This window comes from Penicillium angulare (genome assembly GCF_028827245.1).
Source record: "Penicillium angulare strain IBT 27051 chromosome Unknown utg000008l_segment0_segment0, whole genome shotgun sequence".
Taxonomy (NCBI): Eukaryota; Fungi; Ascomycota; class Eurotiomycetes; order Eurotiales; family Aspergillaceae; genus Penicillium; species Penicillium angulare.
In genome coordinates, this window is record NW_026623167.1 from 1,621,196 (window position 1) to 1,639,876 (window position 18,681).

Here is an 18,681-nt window from a genome sequence, read left to right on the forward strand (position 1 = left end):
TATTTTGCACCTGAACATCCTACACGTGCCTGAACCGCTGACGTGGCCTTCCCCTCCCGTACTGACTTCTTCTCGGTAGGTGCGTTGTTGCGATCACTACAATCTGGTCTGGGCTGCGTTACCTTTTCCGCCCGGGTGCAGTCGAAATCCTAGAATAAAGATACTGCTCTCTTACAGATAGGGGCGGGGTCAGCTTAATAAGTATAATCTTAAATTCAGTTCAGGTATTACAGTCAAATAAGAAAGAATCAGGGTGGGATATACTTTATCATGACAGGCAATATTTTCAGGAACACAACACAGTGCTACACAATATACATTCTAAAATCAAGGTCAACATGTATAAAAAGCCCAGAACCTCATATATCCTACCCGAGCTTAGTAAATTTCCATAAACTCTTCTCACTTATCCACTTTTCAGATATACTTCTAGGCCATCACAGATTAGTAGTCCGATAATCTTAATTATATCCAAGTAGATAATTTATAAAAGCCCAAGCCCATACTATCAATAATAAAGCATAAAGCCAGCTTTCTACTGAGAATCAGAAGAAAAAGTTAGCAATATATAGAAAAAAGAGAAAGAGTAATTTATACATAAAGATCTATTCTAAACAACATTTAATCAGGGTATATTCTGTATCCTTTATCAAAGGTTCCGCACCCTTCTCAGTAAGTAGATTAACAATAGCTTCATATTCATTCTCCGTAGTATATGACAGTGGCGTCTTGCCAGATTCGTCTTTCGTCTCAAAGTCTATACCTTTCTCAAGGAGCAGATTGACAATAGCTTTATATCCATTCCCTGTAGTGTATAACAGTAGTACCCGGCTAAATTTATCCTTCGTCTCAAAGTCCGCACCCTTCTCAAGAAGCAGATTGACAATAGCTTCGTGTCCATACTTTACAACCCATAACAGTAGTATCCAGCTACTATTATCCTTTACTTCAAAGTCCACACCCTTCTCAATAAGTAAACTAACAATAGCTTTATATCTATTCTCTATAGCCTATAATAGTAGTATCTTACCAAATTCACCCTTTATCTCAAAGTCCACACCCTTATCAAGAAGTAGATTAATAATAGCTTCATGTCCATTCTCTATAGCCCATAATAGTGGTATACAGCCATATCTTATATCCTTCGTCTTAAAGTCTACACCCTTCTCAAGAAGCAGATCGACAACAGCCTCAAGCCCCAAATAGAACAATATCATAATACTAGTAAAGCTATCGGCCAAACCCTTCCCCGTAGATTTCCAGTATACTTCAAACCAAGCTGACCAAGCCCCTGAGTCTAGTAGGTATATATATAAAGTAACAGGTATAATATTATTGTCAGTACTAATACAAGCTTTAAAGTAATGATTATTCTATTCTTTTACTAAATAATCTAAGAAAGTATTATTAACAAGCTGCCTATAACTCTCTCTCCTATCCTCTAGAGGAAATATATCATTGTTAAGTAAATCTAGGTAGAGCACACAGATCTCTGCGAGGAGTCAATATACATCTTAGCTAACGATAGACTACTCCCAGACTAACTTTAAAGAAACTACCGCAAGTAGTAGTAGTATACAAGCAAGCAAAAACTCTCAAATAGTTTAATAAAGAAAATAAATTCTATCATAATAGACTAAAATAAATAATCCACACCATATTCTTAGACGTGTCTTGAAGTCCTTGTCTTCCTCTAGATCGAGGTTGTGAATAGACTTCACTTTATTATTAATAGCTAATACAATATTTATTTCAGAAAGAGAGAGTAGCCCTCTCACTATATATATAATACTTAAGGCCTAGCAAACTATTAGATAGTCTTCTGATTTATTGAGAATTCGCTTATACACCTTATAGATATTCTTCGGTAGACTTTCAAATATATGATTGATCCTTTATATTATCTTTTTGAAATCCTTAGTCTATAAGTAGTCGAACATAAGATATACCTAGAGATATATATAATAGACAATATTACCTAACTTATAAGCTAAGTAAGTTATTGTGAAGGGCTGTAGTAGAATTGATTTAATTGTACTAGGCCAACATGCTGTTTACAATAATTTTAAAGAAAAGGAAGCTTTCTATGTATATTCAGACGTAAATATGGGCAATTGGTTACGTACTATATAACCACTATAGGGCTTCAGCCTGTTATAGTACCCCCTCTCTTCTTATATACACTAAATCTATATAGATCATACTCGTTAACTTCGAAATAACCTTTCTAAATTTCTTCTTATATTTATTAAGCGCCGAGTAATCCTTGATTTTACTGATTGGTTCTTATATTAGCTTAGTATATCTAGTCTACTTAATAAGCGTTTCTATATATATATATTATCCTACCTAGTGTTCCCTAATATCCTAAATCTTTTTGATCTTATACTCTAGTTGGCTATTGATTATAATAGCTAGAGGTTATATATTATTAATAGTCTAAGAGGGTAGTAGATCTATTACTGCTGGGTGAATTAGATCTATATACAAGATAGGATATATTCTAGTAGGAACCTCTAACTATACTATATATAGTATTAGTATATCTATAACCCTATAGTAAGTATATAGCTAGTTAAGCTTCTTTAAGATATATTATATCTATATATTCTATAGTATCTTAAAGTTATTATATAAAGTCTTATCTAGACTTCTTAGATAGTATTTATATCTCTATTAGTATAGATTCTTCTAGTATAATAGGATTAATATAATAACTATATATAAAGAAGAAGAGTAATAGGCTTATAGATATTATATTATAGTTATTAATAATACCTATTATAATAGGAAATAGTTTATTCTAGTTTATCTATATATATATATTATAAAGATATATAATATCTATTCTACTGTCACAGGCCAATGCCCGGTATAAGGTCACGTAGCACACGTAACTATAACAACCTAATATATAGAACACCTACTTAGTAATTCTCTCTTTAAGCTTTTTATACACAGTATATAGCCTAGCTCAATTAAATATAAATTCTACTTTAGCCCTTTATAAATAAAAAGCTTCCAATTAGATATTGTAAAAATCTAAAACTATATACAAATTGTCTCTAAATCAAGAGTGATTCGGCGATATAACCCCTAAATAAAAGATATAGGAGTCTACAAACCTACTATTATAGGTATAGATACTACTATAATAAATAGTATAGTTATAAGCTATATAGAGTAAATAAAATAAGCAAATTAATATAGAATATATAGTATAAAAGGAATTAATATAATAATATAACTAAGAGTATATTACCTAAGATAAATAAATCTATTGTCTAGAGACTATAATAAAGTAATTAGTCTTATAGTTAACGATAATAATAGGAGAACTAACTTTAGTATAAACTATAATTAAATTAATCCTAGAACCCCTACAATTAGAACCTATATATTACCTAAAAGTATAATTACTAGATCTAATCTTATTTAAGGGAAAAGTAGTTAACTAGCTAATATAATATATAATAATAGAGAATAAACTATATATTAATAATATAGTAATTAGCTTACCCTAAGATTAGTTTATATATATATTCTCTAGGCTTAAGAAGCTTATTTAGAAGAATACTAGAATCTTTATAAAATTATAATAAAATAATAGGGATCTATAGATAATTCTAGATTATCTTAAAGATATTTATAGGGATCTAAATATTAAAATATATACTATAAGATATCTTTACTAAATATACTAGTTAAATAATATATCTTTTGTAAAATTCCTTCTTAGATTAGAGAAGGAGTTTATAAATATAGATATCTTTAAATAATATAATAAAATAAAGAGATAGATCTTATTAGGATCCTTAAATAAAAGTATAATAAATTTATTAATAAATTATAGTATTCCTATTATATTTTTAGACTTTATTACTTAGTTTTATAAAATTAATACTAATATAGATATCCTTAGTATTAATATCCTAGAAAGATTATATTATATATATCTAGTAGTACTAGGACTTAATAGATTAGACCCTAACTATTATAATTAATTAAGCTAAATTCTATATAAAATACTACTAATTAGGATCTAAAATAAATAAATAAGTAAAGTAGATTAATTATAAAGAGATAGAGAAATAATAGAATAAAAGAAGATATCTTTATTATAGTAAATAAAACTACTTTATTATAAAGTATTCTTTATTAGCTATATAGTACTAAGAACTAAGAAAAAGATATTCCTATAGGATTAAAGATAAGAAAACTAGATATATAACTAACTATAAGTTAAATATATTAGCTTTTAAGAATAAACTCTCTTTAAATAAAGATTTAGAAAAAAAATAACTCTAGTTCTAAGTTATAAATAAAAGTAAAAAGAAATTAAAAAACTACTAAAATAAGAAATACTACTATTTCTAGTCAATATTAAAGTAAATAAAATCTAATTTATATAAGTTCTAGTTAATAGTAGATACTATTATTATATAACTATAAATAAAATATTAGTTTAGTTACTTAACCTTCTATATATTAGGATATTTATATAGATCCTAGATAGGATAGTCCTAAATTAGAACTAAATTATCTAGGTTATATACTTTAATCTAGATATTTATAGCTATTAGTAAAAATAAGTATTTATATATATTATTTCTTAATAAGAGGATAATATAATATTAGGAGACTCTTAGCTATAAGATATTAATAGCTAATATTTAGTAGAGAAAGGATATATTAATATATTTATAAGAAATAAAGAGTAGATAAAGTACTAGAACTATATAGACTATATAATTAAACTAATTAATATAAGAAGAATATAGATTAAGAAGTTAATAGTCTAATTACTATATAACTTTATCTATAGAGAGAAGTAGCTAAATTAACTATAAATTAGTAAAGTTATAATAAATAATATTAAGAAAGTACTATATCTAAAGAAATAAGATAATCCTAAGAATAAGCTACTAAGATATTATTAGTAGTAGTTAGATATCTTTAGCTAGTAGTTAGCTAATAAATTATCTCTAAATTAACTAAGAATTAACTATAAAATCATCCTAAAATAAGACTATAATAGTATTAAAGAACTATCTTTATATAGTCCTCTTTATAGTATAAATAAAGAAGAGCTCCTATATCTATAAAAGATATTAATAGATCTTCTTAGAAAGAGCTTTATCTAAATAAATAAATTACTTACTATAGCTCTAGTCCTACTAGTAAGAAAACTAAGTAAAGAAGTATAATTTTATATTAATTACTATAGATTAAATAAATTAATAATAAAGGATTATTATCTACTACTACTAATTAAAGAGATACTAAGAAATATAGAGTAGACTAAATAGTTTTCTAAGCTAGATATTATTATTATTTTCTATAAGATTTATATCTAACTAGGAGAAGAATAGAAAATAGTATTTTAGATATAATATAATCTATATAAATAGAATATTACTCTATTTAAGCTAATTAGTATACTAGTAACTTTCTAGAGATATATTAATAGGATCCTATAAGAATATCTTAATAATTTTATATCTATATATATAGATAATATTATTATATATAGTAGTAGATTACTAGGGGATTACTAATAGAAAGTAGAATAAGTACTATAGAAACTATAGGAAGTAGGCCTATAGTATAATATTAGAAAATTAGAGTTTAAGTAAGATTCTATAAAATATCTAGGATTTATTATATAAATAGATAAGAGAATTTATATTAATCTAAAGAAGGTTATAGCTATTTAAGAATAGGAAGTATTAAAATTAATATAAGATATATAGAGCTTCCTTAGATTTGCTAACTTTTACTACTTATTTATATTCTAATTCACTAACTTTTCAGTATCTCTAACAAAATTAATAAGAAAAGATATTTAATTTATATAGAATAATAATTACTAATAAGTATTTAAAGAATTAAAGAGCCTTTTTATTAATATCCTGATTTTAGTATATTTCAAAGAGGATAAGGAAACTATTATTGAGATAGATATATTAAGATAGGCTATAGGAGTTATTTTATTATAATATAGACTAAATAAGTAGCTATATTTATATATCTACTTCTTCTAGAAACTATTACTAATAGAGTTAAATTATAAGATTTATAATAAAGAGTTATTAGTAATTATATATATCCTCTAAGAGTAGAGACTAGAGTTAAAGATAGTATTTTAATTTATTATTATAATAAACTATAAAAACATATAATACTTTAATAAAGTATAATATCTAAATAAATAATAAATAAGATAGATAGATATTCTTATAGAATTTAATTATAAACTAAAGTATTATCTTAGGAAGCTTACTATAAGACTTAATATACTTTTATAGTAAAGCTAAGATATTCTATAATATATTATAGATAAAAGGTTATTAAATTAGTTCTAAACCCTATTAAAAAAGGTATAGATTAAGATAGGATAATCTAATCTACTAGTAGTAGAGGAAATTAACTTTAAGAAAGAAATATTCTTATTTAAGAAGTCTATACTATAATAAGAATAGAAGAATATAAGATCTATTGATCTAAAGTATTAGAAGATATATAAAGTCTTAGAAAAGGGAGACTAGTAAATTACTATTAAAATGAATATAAAAATAAGCCTATTAGAGTACTATCTAGATAAATAAGGGCTACTTTATTTTAAATAGTAGATATAGATCCTAGATAATAAGATACTATATATAGGGATTATATAGAAGATCTATAATTCTTATATTATAGTATACCCTAATTAAGATTCTACCTATATAATACTATTATAGAGATTCTTCTAGCTAAGAATAGTAAGAAATATATAATATTTCTTATAAAATTATATAGTTTATGGCTATAGTATTATATAGTATAATATAAAGTATAGGCTACTAAAACTATTACTAATTCTATAATAAATATAGATAGAATTATCTATAGATTTTATTATAGAACTATCTCTAATAGTATATATAGGTATAATAAATTTAATAGTAATTATAGACTAGCTTATAAAGAGTATAATTCTTATAAGTATAGTAGAGATAATTACTAAAAGAGTAATAGATATATTCTTTATTTACTTTTATATATACTATAGGTTATTATAAATAGTTATAAGTAATTATAGATCCTAATTTATAGGTATATTCTAGTAAATAATATATAAGAAGCTATTAATTTAATATTAACTATTAACTACTTTCTATCTATAATCCGATAGTACTATAAAATATATAAACCAAGAAGTTAAATAGATCTTATATATATTTATAACCTATATATAAAATAATTAGAGTATATTATTTCTTATTATTATTATAATAATTAATAACTATAATACTAGTATAATAAGACTATCCCTCTTCTTCTTTATATATAGTTATTATATTAATCCTATTAAAATAGAAAAGATAGAGGAACCCTACAAAACCTATATATAACTAGGAATTATAGGTAAAATATTTATAAATTAATTATAAGAAGCTACTAATTAGACCTAAGTTATAATTATTTCTATATAAACTCTATAAAAAGAGTAATTAAATAAGTAATAATAGGCTATACTAGTCTATAAGAAAGATAACTAGGTATAGCTAAATTTATAGAATATATATATATAATAATAATTAAAGAAGCTAGATTAGCTATATATCTAATATTAAGTTTTAGATATTTCTATATCTTATATAGTATAATTAAAAATATCTATTAGTATCTATCTAATATTCTATATAAAGCTAGTTAAATCTATTACTTTAGATCTATTTCTATTATAAATTATAGATAATTTATATTCCTTATTAATACTAGTTAATAGAAAACTTAAGTATAAAGTAGAAGAAATAATAAATATAAGATATAAGAAAGTTAGTTAAGAATATTATAATAAAGCCCTAATAAAATAGATAGATTAGATAGAATAGATTTAGTAAAGTCTTGGTAATATTTAAGATTACTTTATATTAAATACCTTTAAAAGATAATTCAGCCCCGTTTTAACTCTATTATAGGTTTAAAGATAACCAAATACAACTATAATATATATAAGAAGAACTACCTTAAAGGAGGGATACTATTATAGGCTAATACCCGGTATAAGGTTATATAGTATATATAACTATAATAACCTAACATATAGAATATCTACTTAGTAATTCTCTCTTTAAGCTTTTTATACATAGTATATAGCCTAGCTTAATTAAACATAAATTCTGCTTTAGCCCTTTATATCTACTTCTTGATTTATTTATTCTATTAAACTATTTGATTAGGGATAGAAGATTATAGATAATTATTATTATATCCCTAAATATATATAAACTACTCTCTAGAACCCTTTAATAAACTAACTTCTTTAATTATTTATAATTATTAATAGAAGTCTATAGTATATATAAAAATATATAAAAAAGATATCTATAATACTCTTAGCTATAATATTACTTATTCTAATTAGAATAATCCTTTTCATTAACTAATCTATAATTATAAGATAATTTATTACTCTATTAGGTCTAGATATAGATAGATCTATAATAAAGTCTATTAATATCTAAGTCTATTAATATCTAAGTCTATATATACTATAGAATAAGTAGTAGTTTAAGAAATCTATATTTTCTATTCCTCTATATTATACTTTATCTATAGATAGTATAGTTATATAAGAACTAATTATATATCTTTTATAGCTCTAGACTAAAAGAATTATTATAAGAGGATTATATATATTATATTATATCCTAGATATCCTATAATATATATATTATAAATCTATTAGATAATTCTAGTATATAGACTCTTATTCTTAGATATCTAGATATAGTCCTAGAAATATAAAAATCCCTATTTATCTAGATAGTATTCTACTAAGCTAGTCTTTATACTAAGATCTACTACTAGTTATTAATTATTTTTATATAAAGCTTTCAAAATAGTTTAATAAGTCTAGTCTATTATATATACTAGTATCTATTCTTATTATTATTTATTAAGCTTAAATACTAGAATTATAGTCTTAAAGTCTAATATATTATCTTTATTAGTTATAATACTACTTATTTATATTCTTTTACTTATAACTATTTTAATAAGACTCTAAACTAATTAGAAAAGTATTTATCTCTAATATCCTATAGTATATTCTATCTATATTATAATAATATATCTAGTTATACTATAAGTTTATTAGATCTATACTATAGATTAAAATCAAATTCTAAGAGTAAACTTATCTACTATATCTATTATTTATTTAGATACTATACTTTCTAGAAATACTATAAGTTTTTATAATCTATAATAATTATAAACTTTAAGACTATCTTTAAGTCTAGTCTTTATTTTTATAGTATATATATAATTACTAAAAGTTCTTTATCATAAATTATTAGAGTATAGTAGGTAGTTATATATCAAAAGCTAGTAGACTAGCTTATATAGTAAGTAGAGGATTAGAAGTAGTTATATTATAGATAGGCTATAGAATAGAAGATTAACTAAGATATAACTTAAAGAGCTATATTAAACAGAAATAAGAAGTTCTAATAATCTTAGAAATTATATAATAATAAGAATAGGGATCCTCTTATATAAAGATCTATACTATAATATTACTTCTTTTCTTAAAACTAAACTCTATAAGACTAAAATAGTACTTAGATTAGACTAAGCTTTAATAAATATCTTTAATAAAAATTATTTATAATCTCTCTAGTATTCTCTAAGTATTTAGTAAGTTTTTCTATAAGATTATTATAATCTAACTATTTTATAGTATACTTTAAATAAGGTTTTATATAATCTTATTATTCCTATTTAGAGTCTAGGATATCTTTAATAATCTATTTCTTAAGACCTTTAATTTTAATTAAGAATAAAAAGAGTTATCTTTATATTAAAAGAAGATTATCTAAAATAGAATAGAATAAGTTTATATTAAAAATAAAATAGATCTTTATTCTAGATAGAAATTCTAGATAGTAGATATATAAACCTATAGTCTTAAGAATCTTAAATAGACTAAGATTCTTCTAATTAAGTTTCTTTTATAGATAGAGAGTCTTAATATTTTAGATACTAAATTAGACTAATTATTTAATTTAGTAGTTCTAAATAAACTAATAGTATTAATTTATAGATTCTTTATAATAGGTTTAGATAAATATTATCTTATTCTATATAAACTTAATAATATCTCTTATTTATATAGTAATCTTCTTAGTATTTAGCATAGTAATAGATAAATAAGGATCTAATTATATAGACTTAAATCCTAAGATTAAATAGAATCTAAAATTAATAAAGAATAAAGAAATTTTAGTAGTCTTAGATTTACTAAAATTTAAAATAAATTTAACTAATAGAAATTATTCTAATTAGTTATCTTATAAATATAAGATATATATTTATAGATACTATTCTAGGATTATATTCATTTATTTAGTTTACTTATTAGTCTTAGAATAGTATATAATTAATAGTAGGTTTATAATTTATAGATATTAGATTAAGTATCTCTAGAGTTCTAATATAAATTAAGATCTATAATTAGATATAATTATATAAAATAAGCTATATAATTTCTAGATATATTAGATATATAATTAAAAGACTTTCCTAATATTATAGATTCTATAGTAGAATATAAAATATCTTATTTTTATAAGTTAGTCTACTATTACTAAGATAGTATTAAATCTATTACTTTTTAGTAAATATATAATAAAATCTATTAAAATATCTTACTAGGATTATATAAATATAAATAAAAGATAGAGAACTCTTTATTAAGCTTCTTAAAATAGAATAATCCTTTAGTAAATATAATAATTTTAAGTCTAATAAATAATATACTAGTAGAATACTTAGAAAATATAAGAGATATAATAGCTTTATTTAAGAAAAACTAAGCTTATAAGATAGTATTATAATAATACTAAAAACCCTTTAAAACCCCTCTAAAACACTTTTAAATCAATACTAGATAAAGAAAAGCTATACTAAATAAGACTATTTAATTAAAAAAAAAGAAGAAGAATAAGTAAGATAAAAAATAAAAAACTACTATAGAATTCTATATTAAGTTATAAATATCTTAATATTAATAATAATTACTATTATAGCTAGAGTTAAAGTAACCCTAACTAAAGTTATATTATACTAATATTCTATTATAATCTCTATAAAAAAGGATTAAATACTACTCTACTAGAAAGTAAAACTAGTATTACTAATTTATAGATATAAAAAGTTATTAGGATAGTTAAGAAACTTAATAAAAGATAAACTAATCTTAAGATTTAACTTCTTTTATTACTTAGTAATAAATATAGTATATCCTTCTATAGCTTAGTCTATATTCTATAAATTAAAATAAAGCTTATAACTAGAAAGATAAATAGAGATTATCTTTCAAAAAGATACTAAGAGATAAATAGATCTCTTTATAGCTATAGTCTTATTTTCTTTACTCTAAATAAGTATAATACTATTAATAACTACTATAGTAATACTATTACTTTAAATTTTATATATCTAGTTAAAGATTAACTAAAGCTAATATAAATTACTATAAATTCTATAAGATATCTAAGATAAATTAGTATTAAATTAAATATAACTTAGAGAAGAACCTTATCTAAAAATAATTCTTACTATACTTTTTATATAAAGTATAGATAATTAAGTTTATATAATCCTAGTTATATCTAATTTTAAGAATAATATCTATAGAAGAATAAAGGGCTATTTCAGTAATATACCTAATATAGAATATAAATAAAGGATAGATAATTTAATTATAAAAAGAATATAAGCTAATAGAAATACTAGTAATACTCTTATTACTTCTATTAATCCTATTACCTCTATTACTATTACTATTACTATTATTATTATCTCTACCTCTAATCTAATCTTTATCTTTTATTATATAATAACTATCTTAATAAGAAGGATTACTAGAAGTATTAGTAATAGTAGTACTAGATATATTAAAAAAGAAATAAGATAAAAACAGAGAGAGAGAATAGAAAAGTTAAAAGTTAAAAGAAAGAGAGAAATAAAAGTTAAAGAGATAAAAGAGAAGCTCTTATCTTAAAGATATTAAAAAAACTATATTACTTTGATTATATCTATATATAAAGATATCTAAAGTAGTATTAGTCCTAAAAGCTTTATTTAATATAATATTACTCTATATAGATTACCTAATTAAATATAAACTATATAGATAGTTAAGTTAATTATTATTAAAAGGGAAGGATAAATTATTATAGGATTCTTAAATCCCCTTAAATATAACTTAGGTATAATTTATAGTTACTCTATAGATAAATCTATCTTAATATATCTATTTATATATAATAGCTTTAAGCCCTAGTAATATAAAAATATATAAATAATAGCTATAATTCTTATTCAACAAGAATCAGTCTATATATTAATTATTCTATTTGATCTCTACTATTTAATATTCTTACCTAGTTATAGGTCTTTAGTCTAATAACTTAGTAACTATTATATATATATATAATTATACTTTTATAACTTAAGATATATAGTTTTTATAGACTAGAGTAAAGAAAAAAGAGTTAAAAAAAGTATATTCTAAGCTTTAGATAATAGTTTTAGAAGATATATCTATTACTAAACTTTAAGAATTAGCTTAAAATAATAGAAATAATTAAATTATAGCTCTATCTAATTAGCTAACTAATTAAGTAGAAATATAAGAATAATAATCTAGGATACTACTAAGATACTCTAAGTATAATATCTAGGGTTATAAAAGAATATATTATCCAAAATTAATTAAATAGCTTAGATATTTAATATTATATTATTTTAGGTAAATTATATTAGTTTAAATTAATTAAAGTTAATAGAGTAGCTTACTTAACTAGAACAGCTTACTTAGTAAAAAATTATATTATATAAGTATATTAACTAAATATTATATAATTAAGCTATATTATATTATTTAATAGCCTAATATCCTAAAATTACTATTTTATTAATTATAATTACTTTAGTAAAGGAAGTAATTAGTAATAGCTTAATAATAGTTCTCTATTAAATACTAATAATTTAAGGCTATATCTCTAATAGTCTACTATACCCTCTTACCTAAAACTTATTAATTAATTATTATTACTATTAGGATAGTATAGATACTAATTATTAGAGATTATCTATTAGATTAGATAATTAGCGCCTCTATAGATAGTAGAGAGTCTTTCTCTTCTTCTTCTTTCTTTCTTCCTCAATAACCTATAATATAAGATTATTCTATTCTATCTCTTTTCTATATTTATATCTATAGCTTACTCACACAGACTTTATTCTCCTCTGTTCCTCTTCAGTATACGCGCGCTAATACTAATTAATTCTCGAAAATCCTAAGTACTACTATTTCTATAGGGAACAGACAATTAACATTGGGATTTTTTTATAAAATATTCCAATTCACACAAAATCAAGCAGTTTATGATTGTACTCTCAACATGGTTCCAAGTATTATGAGGCGAGCCTTGCTTATCTTCAGAAAAAGAAGACCTTCAATTGTCAATCTTCTACCTGAGGTATTGGATATCATTTTCTCGTTCCTCCGAATAATATGGCAAGGCTGTTTAGCACTTAGCTGTAAGAGATTCTACAACCAGTTCCAGTATATTTTTAAGGGAGGAATGTTTCGATTTCCTTATTCCGACGCAGGTATTGACCGTTCGATCGATCTTAAAGCTCGACAGTGTTTTCTCAGCAACCTCCAATCTCCAACAGGCTTTTGGTCATACTTCTGGTCTCGTCGTTGGATGTATTGTGATGCATGTGTGAAGCTCCATCCACGGAATGAATTTGAGATCAATAGCTATCATAATACAGGAAGATATGCTCTTGTCTGTATGTGGCCAGGCTATGTTGTACTATGTCCTTGTCTCAAATTTTCGCCAAAGAGATTCACGCCAATTGCTATTGAGCTAAATAAGGCAAATCTTGATAGTGACGTTTTGCTAAAGCATATTCCAAATTGGCATGAATGTAAGTTTGAAAGTCCATGCAAAAGACTCTCCTATCAACTTACAATATCGGCTTCTCTTACTCACAGAAAAACATGCATCATCTTTGACTTTACCTATTTGGTTTTCATCGACAAGAATTTACCATACAAAGGGGAAAGAAAAGGCATGCTTTGTCCGCACCATGGAGCTCTAAGGTCGATAGAGGTTCATGGCTGTCTAGCTCCAAAATCGTTTCAATGTTCGAAGTGCGAGATCTCCTACGCCATACCGTCCTCTATAAAACCGTGCCCCAATGAAATCCTCGCCTATGAAATTCAATTTAGGAGACGATTCTCCTTACTGGGAGATCCATGGCCAGGATTTACAGATAAAGTTGATTATACGGGGGCATACCTTGGGGCTAGGTATATATGGTTGCCTCTAGATATTCCATTTGGGATAATTCAAGGTTGAAATATCCATGGATTGAAGCTTACATATATCCACGGATGCTACCTTAGGTACTACCCTTGAGGTTCCAGTGCTTTTACCCGTTAACCTTACCTGTACTAGGTACCGCGACATGTACCTAGTACGTGAGCTCCACGAGTGATGAGAGATAGATTGCGCCCCTTTTCCTGCCTACCGCCACTGCTTGGCGCTGCCACCTCGGTCTTGGTAGGCTTGCAAATTACCACTATCTTCCTTCAATCTACTTGACATTGTCTGACATGCTGCTTGTCGCCGCAGTCTTCCGTCACTGTTTCCAAGGTTGGCGTCATTTTTGCTTATTTGCAGCGCTTAATTGGCGCCATTTCTTTGCTTGTTCGGTGCATGGCTAGCTCCTAGATCTATTCATTCGTTGGAGCTTCTAAGTTTAGATCCAGAATAACACATCTCTTCACCGTTTCTATGATGCTTCTTGTGGCCTATGAACGGATCCACGGCCCGGTGTCCACTTACACCTAGGTAGATAGTAGATCCCGAGACTCACCTGGACAGTGGCCTATTCTACTTGTTTACGATTATCCGTTGAAGACGGAGACCCTTCAAGTCGTCAAACATTTGGATGTTGACAGACTACTAATCCTTGACCTGAGACTAGCTACATATTACTATGGTGCTACATAATTCGCAACTTCCTGAGCTGAGGAGCCCGGGGCCCTTGGTATGCCAATTCCTGTATGTATGATTAATTGAAAAATGAAGGCTTCGCGGGAAACTCTATACCGATAACCGGCACATTCTACTACCTAATTCCCCCCTTTGGGGAAAGTTGCAACCGCCCTCCCCAGCCATGTTCTTGCGGCCACTTTTCACTTATTTTTCTTATCCCTATCATCATTTCCCATTGCCTTTATTGCATTACTGGAGTCCAACAAAGGTACATATTTACCATGTACAACACTGAGCCGCATTTTTGGAGTCGAGTTTGCATTCTCATGTTTTAGCGTCATTGTTATGATTCCCTTTTGTCTCCATTTCTTTTGTTCCGATTTTATGCACAATGCTACGCTGCTCTATCCTATTGGTAGCAAGCCAGAAAATAAAGAGAAAAACAAATGAACGTTAAATAAAATTTTCACCGAGTGTCGCAAATAATAAACTTTGATGGTGTAAAATAGTGGTGTTCAGGCGTTCAGGTGAAGGGACTGAAGATTAGATACAAGAACCCCCCCCCCCCAAAAAAAAAGATACAAAACAAAAACATACAACAGTCAGGATTCGCATGTGGTCACCCACCATACTACTAACTGACCGGCGTGTGGCTTAAGTACGGCTGAGCGGACGGGAAGCCCTGTTCTCCACACCCTGTGGTCGTATGTGCTGTCAAGAGGATGAGAAATAACTGTAACTGAACATACCTGGTGATGGACATGACCCCACTGATTTTGAAAGCTGTAATGTTCCAGTAGAGAATATTTCGGTCACACTCCGAGGATCAATAGTCTAAACAATTGACTAATGTCAATGTGTCTTTCGTAACCGATATAATACGAATATAGTAGACTCAGCGATCCTTATCGTTTTAATATTGGAAATAAAGAGACTAAAATTTTTTTTTAAGAGACTGGTAATTAATGCGTACTAACTTGAGCCAACACTTAGATTGGTCATGCCATGCCGCATATAAGGCTTATATAACCTATCGTATCTTTCCTTTATAATAGTATTAGTATAGATAATAACGTCGGCAGCCTCGAGCCTAGCTATAATCCTTTCTTTGGGTAGATTACTTAGAGCTTGCGGAATTAACGCAAAGAGAAAAAAAATATATAGCAGTCTGTCGGGGGATTTGCTAGTGAGAGAGCTTGTAGTATTATTATAGATACGAGCTAGGGCTGGTAGGGAATCCTCCTAGTCCTTATATCTACTGTTCGATCTCCACTGTTTGATTAGTTCGCTCGCTTTATATATTAGCTTATAGGTGCTATGACTTGTCACTAATAGTTTCGTTGTCAGTTTCTCGAATAGACGTTACCAAATTTTAGCGATACATTTGCGGTCACGGTCGGAGATAATGACACGAGGAATTCCCCAACCTGCTATGGAGAGATGGGTTATAAGTTTTTCGGCCCAATTTTCCGCTTTATCTGTTGCTTTACCAGGAATGGCGGCGATACGTTTCCACTATTGGTCTTCTCGTAAGCGAATACATACCTTGACGCGGGTCTTGTCACAATCTGAGAACACGAAGCATCGACTAGAGCTGTAATCCAGAGTCGGCCTGGGCGGGATATCGATTGAATTAAAGCTAGTTATTAAATTGGAAAGGCTTGCAGAAGAGCTATTTCCAACGGAAAAAAAAAATATGCCAAGACTGGCTATCGTATCAGCGAAGCTAAACAGGAAGATAAAGATATGGTAGTGTAAACAGCAAGTACTTCCTGGGTGAATGCGATCTCCGAAATCTAACATGTTATGTCCCTCCCCCAAGATAGGTTGTAATTCCTCATGATGTTTCTCATGGCTTAGAGCGTCTGGAGAAAGGGACGTTCTCCTTAAGAGAGGATGAAGGAGCTTCTTGTCGCTGCTCTTGGCCGAGATATTTGCGGCGGTTCGGGCTTGTCACATCCGAGATAAAGGTGACACCGGGATACCCAGCAAGATTCGTGAATAGCGCATATGCGCTCTGGAATATGAGGAGAGTCGAGGTTGTGGTGTAGATCCCGTCGAGTTCCATAGCGAACCCAGGCGGGAGGGTCTCAATCCAAGTGAGAAATCTGTTCAGCTGTTCCTGGGTCATGTTTTCGGCAATGCGAACCGAAAAGACTGCACGTAGTGAAGGGGCAATCATGTTCGGGTCAATCCTTGTGACGCCAGTGAAAGGGAAGCAGACAGATACCCCTAACTTAACATGATGTGTTGGCTTGACAACCGAGCTATTCCTTCGAATAGTCGCCATTACGTCCGAAAGTATCACAAAGTGGTGACCGTCTCGCTTGCGCCGAGCAATCTCGCCCCGCAACTTTCCAGTTAAGGTATTGCGTGGTGATGTAAGGGCCTCTGGAGTGTGATCATCGCTCGCAGAAAGAATTTCGACAACACGAGTCGTGGGGTTTAACGCTCGCGTTGCCACATGCGAGTAACAGCAATCCAGGACGAAGACAGCGTCTGTATCTGCGATGTCGAAGTCCTGGACATCTCCTGCCACCACAGTGTCGATGAATCTTTGGAGGTTTATGCTTCGGCAGGATAGGCCTTCGACAGCAAAGAGCTGTTCCCCTCTGACCTCTCCGTGCCCGCCGTAGTGAATAAGAACGATGGATCTGCCGGGTGTGCTTGCTGCGAGCTGGAAAACGGACCGAATTCTATCATTAAGTTTCCAGCCCGGGGTCTGATCCTGTTCGGCCAAGATCTCAACTTCAGCTTGGTCGAGATTTAGTGTGCTCAGGATCGCCTGAAAATGCTCGGTGTCTGTAGAGGCATTCGTCTTGTCTCGCTCCCATCGAACACTCAGCGCGAAAGAGTTGTTGTAAATTCGGCTGCGATTATTCACAGCGAGACTTATTGCGCTCATGGTTTGGTCTGCGCTGATGGCTGCCATAGTAGATTTATGGAATTATTTTGTAAAGGGAGTGAGGTTTGAGTGTGTTTAGAGGATTGCACGAAGAGCTGGGCGTGGGAAAGTAGTAGTAGTACGCAGTATAGCGAAGTAGCTACATTGGGTTTAGTAACAGTGCCAAATAAGGTTTAGTGTGGGTGACCTGGGTGGATCTCAAAGTAGCTCGTGCTCGCGCTCTCACCGCCTTCGCAGATCTTCCCGATCTCCGCGTTGACGCGTTTTCGCGATTACACTTACCTCAGTCTTTGAAGATGAAATCTACGCCAATACTGACTTGAGGGTATTTAAATTAAGGTATGAATTAAAGAAACACGCAAAAGAATATGCTGACATTTCATTAGATCATATTCCCTTTCCCAATTCTTGTCACAATCCTTAACCGCCGCAACCCCATCTCCATCCATCATCCTCTTTGTCCCTATCGACACTGCCCACGCTCTCACCTCCGCATACCCATCCCTGTTTGCCTCTGCTGCTACAGTCGTTCGATTCTTGATGTGAAATCACTTAGAATTCAGCCGCATATATTCTAGGCAATCAGCTGGTCAATGTTTCTTCGGCCCTGCTCTTCTGAAATTCTGCTTCTTTGGAATCTCTGAATGACAGGGACAGCCTGGCGCATACCTATGGCTTAATGTGATGTCTTTCTATCCGATA

At 28.3% G+C, this 18,681-nt stretch overlaps 2 protein-coding genes across 2 annotated transcripts; both read right to left on the reverse strand.

Annotated features, from left to right (window-relative positions):
* Positions 1-605: 605 nt before the first annotated feature.
* N7478_011323 (ankyrin repeat domain-containing protein) lies at positions 606-1,217 on the reverse strand (the record flags this gene model as incomplete). The annotated part of the gene is made up of 2 exons (XM_056927537.1): positions 606-1,003; positions 1,031-1,217. 2 exons carry the CDS (start codon positions 1,215-1,217, stop codon positions 606-608), a joined length of 585 nt encoding a protein of 194 aa, XP_056774585.1.
* A 15,706-nt stretch (positions 1,218-16,923) lies between these two features.
* Positions 16,924-17,979, reverse strand: N7478_011324 (uncharacterized protein; the record flags this gene model as incomplete). The annotated part of the gene is made up of 1 exon (XM_056927538.1): positions 16,924-17,979. The coding sequence occupies one exon, from the start codon at positions 17,977-17,979 to the stop codon at positions 16,924-16,926; it is 1,056 nt and encodes a 351-aa protein (XP_056774586.1).
* Between the last annotated feature and the right edge of the window lie 702 nt (positions 17,980-18,681).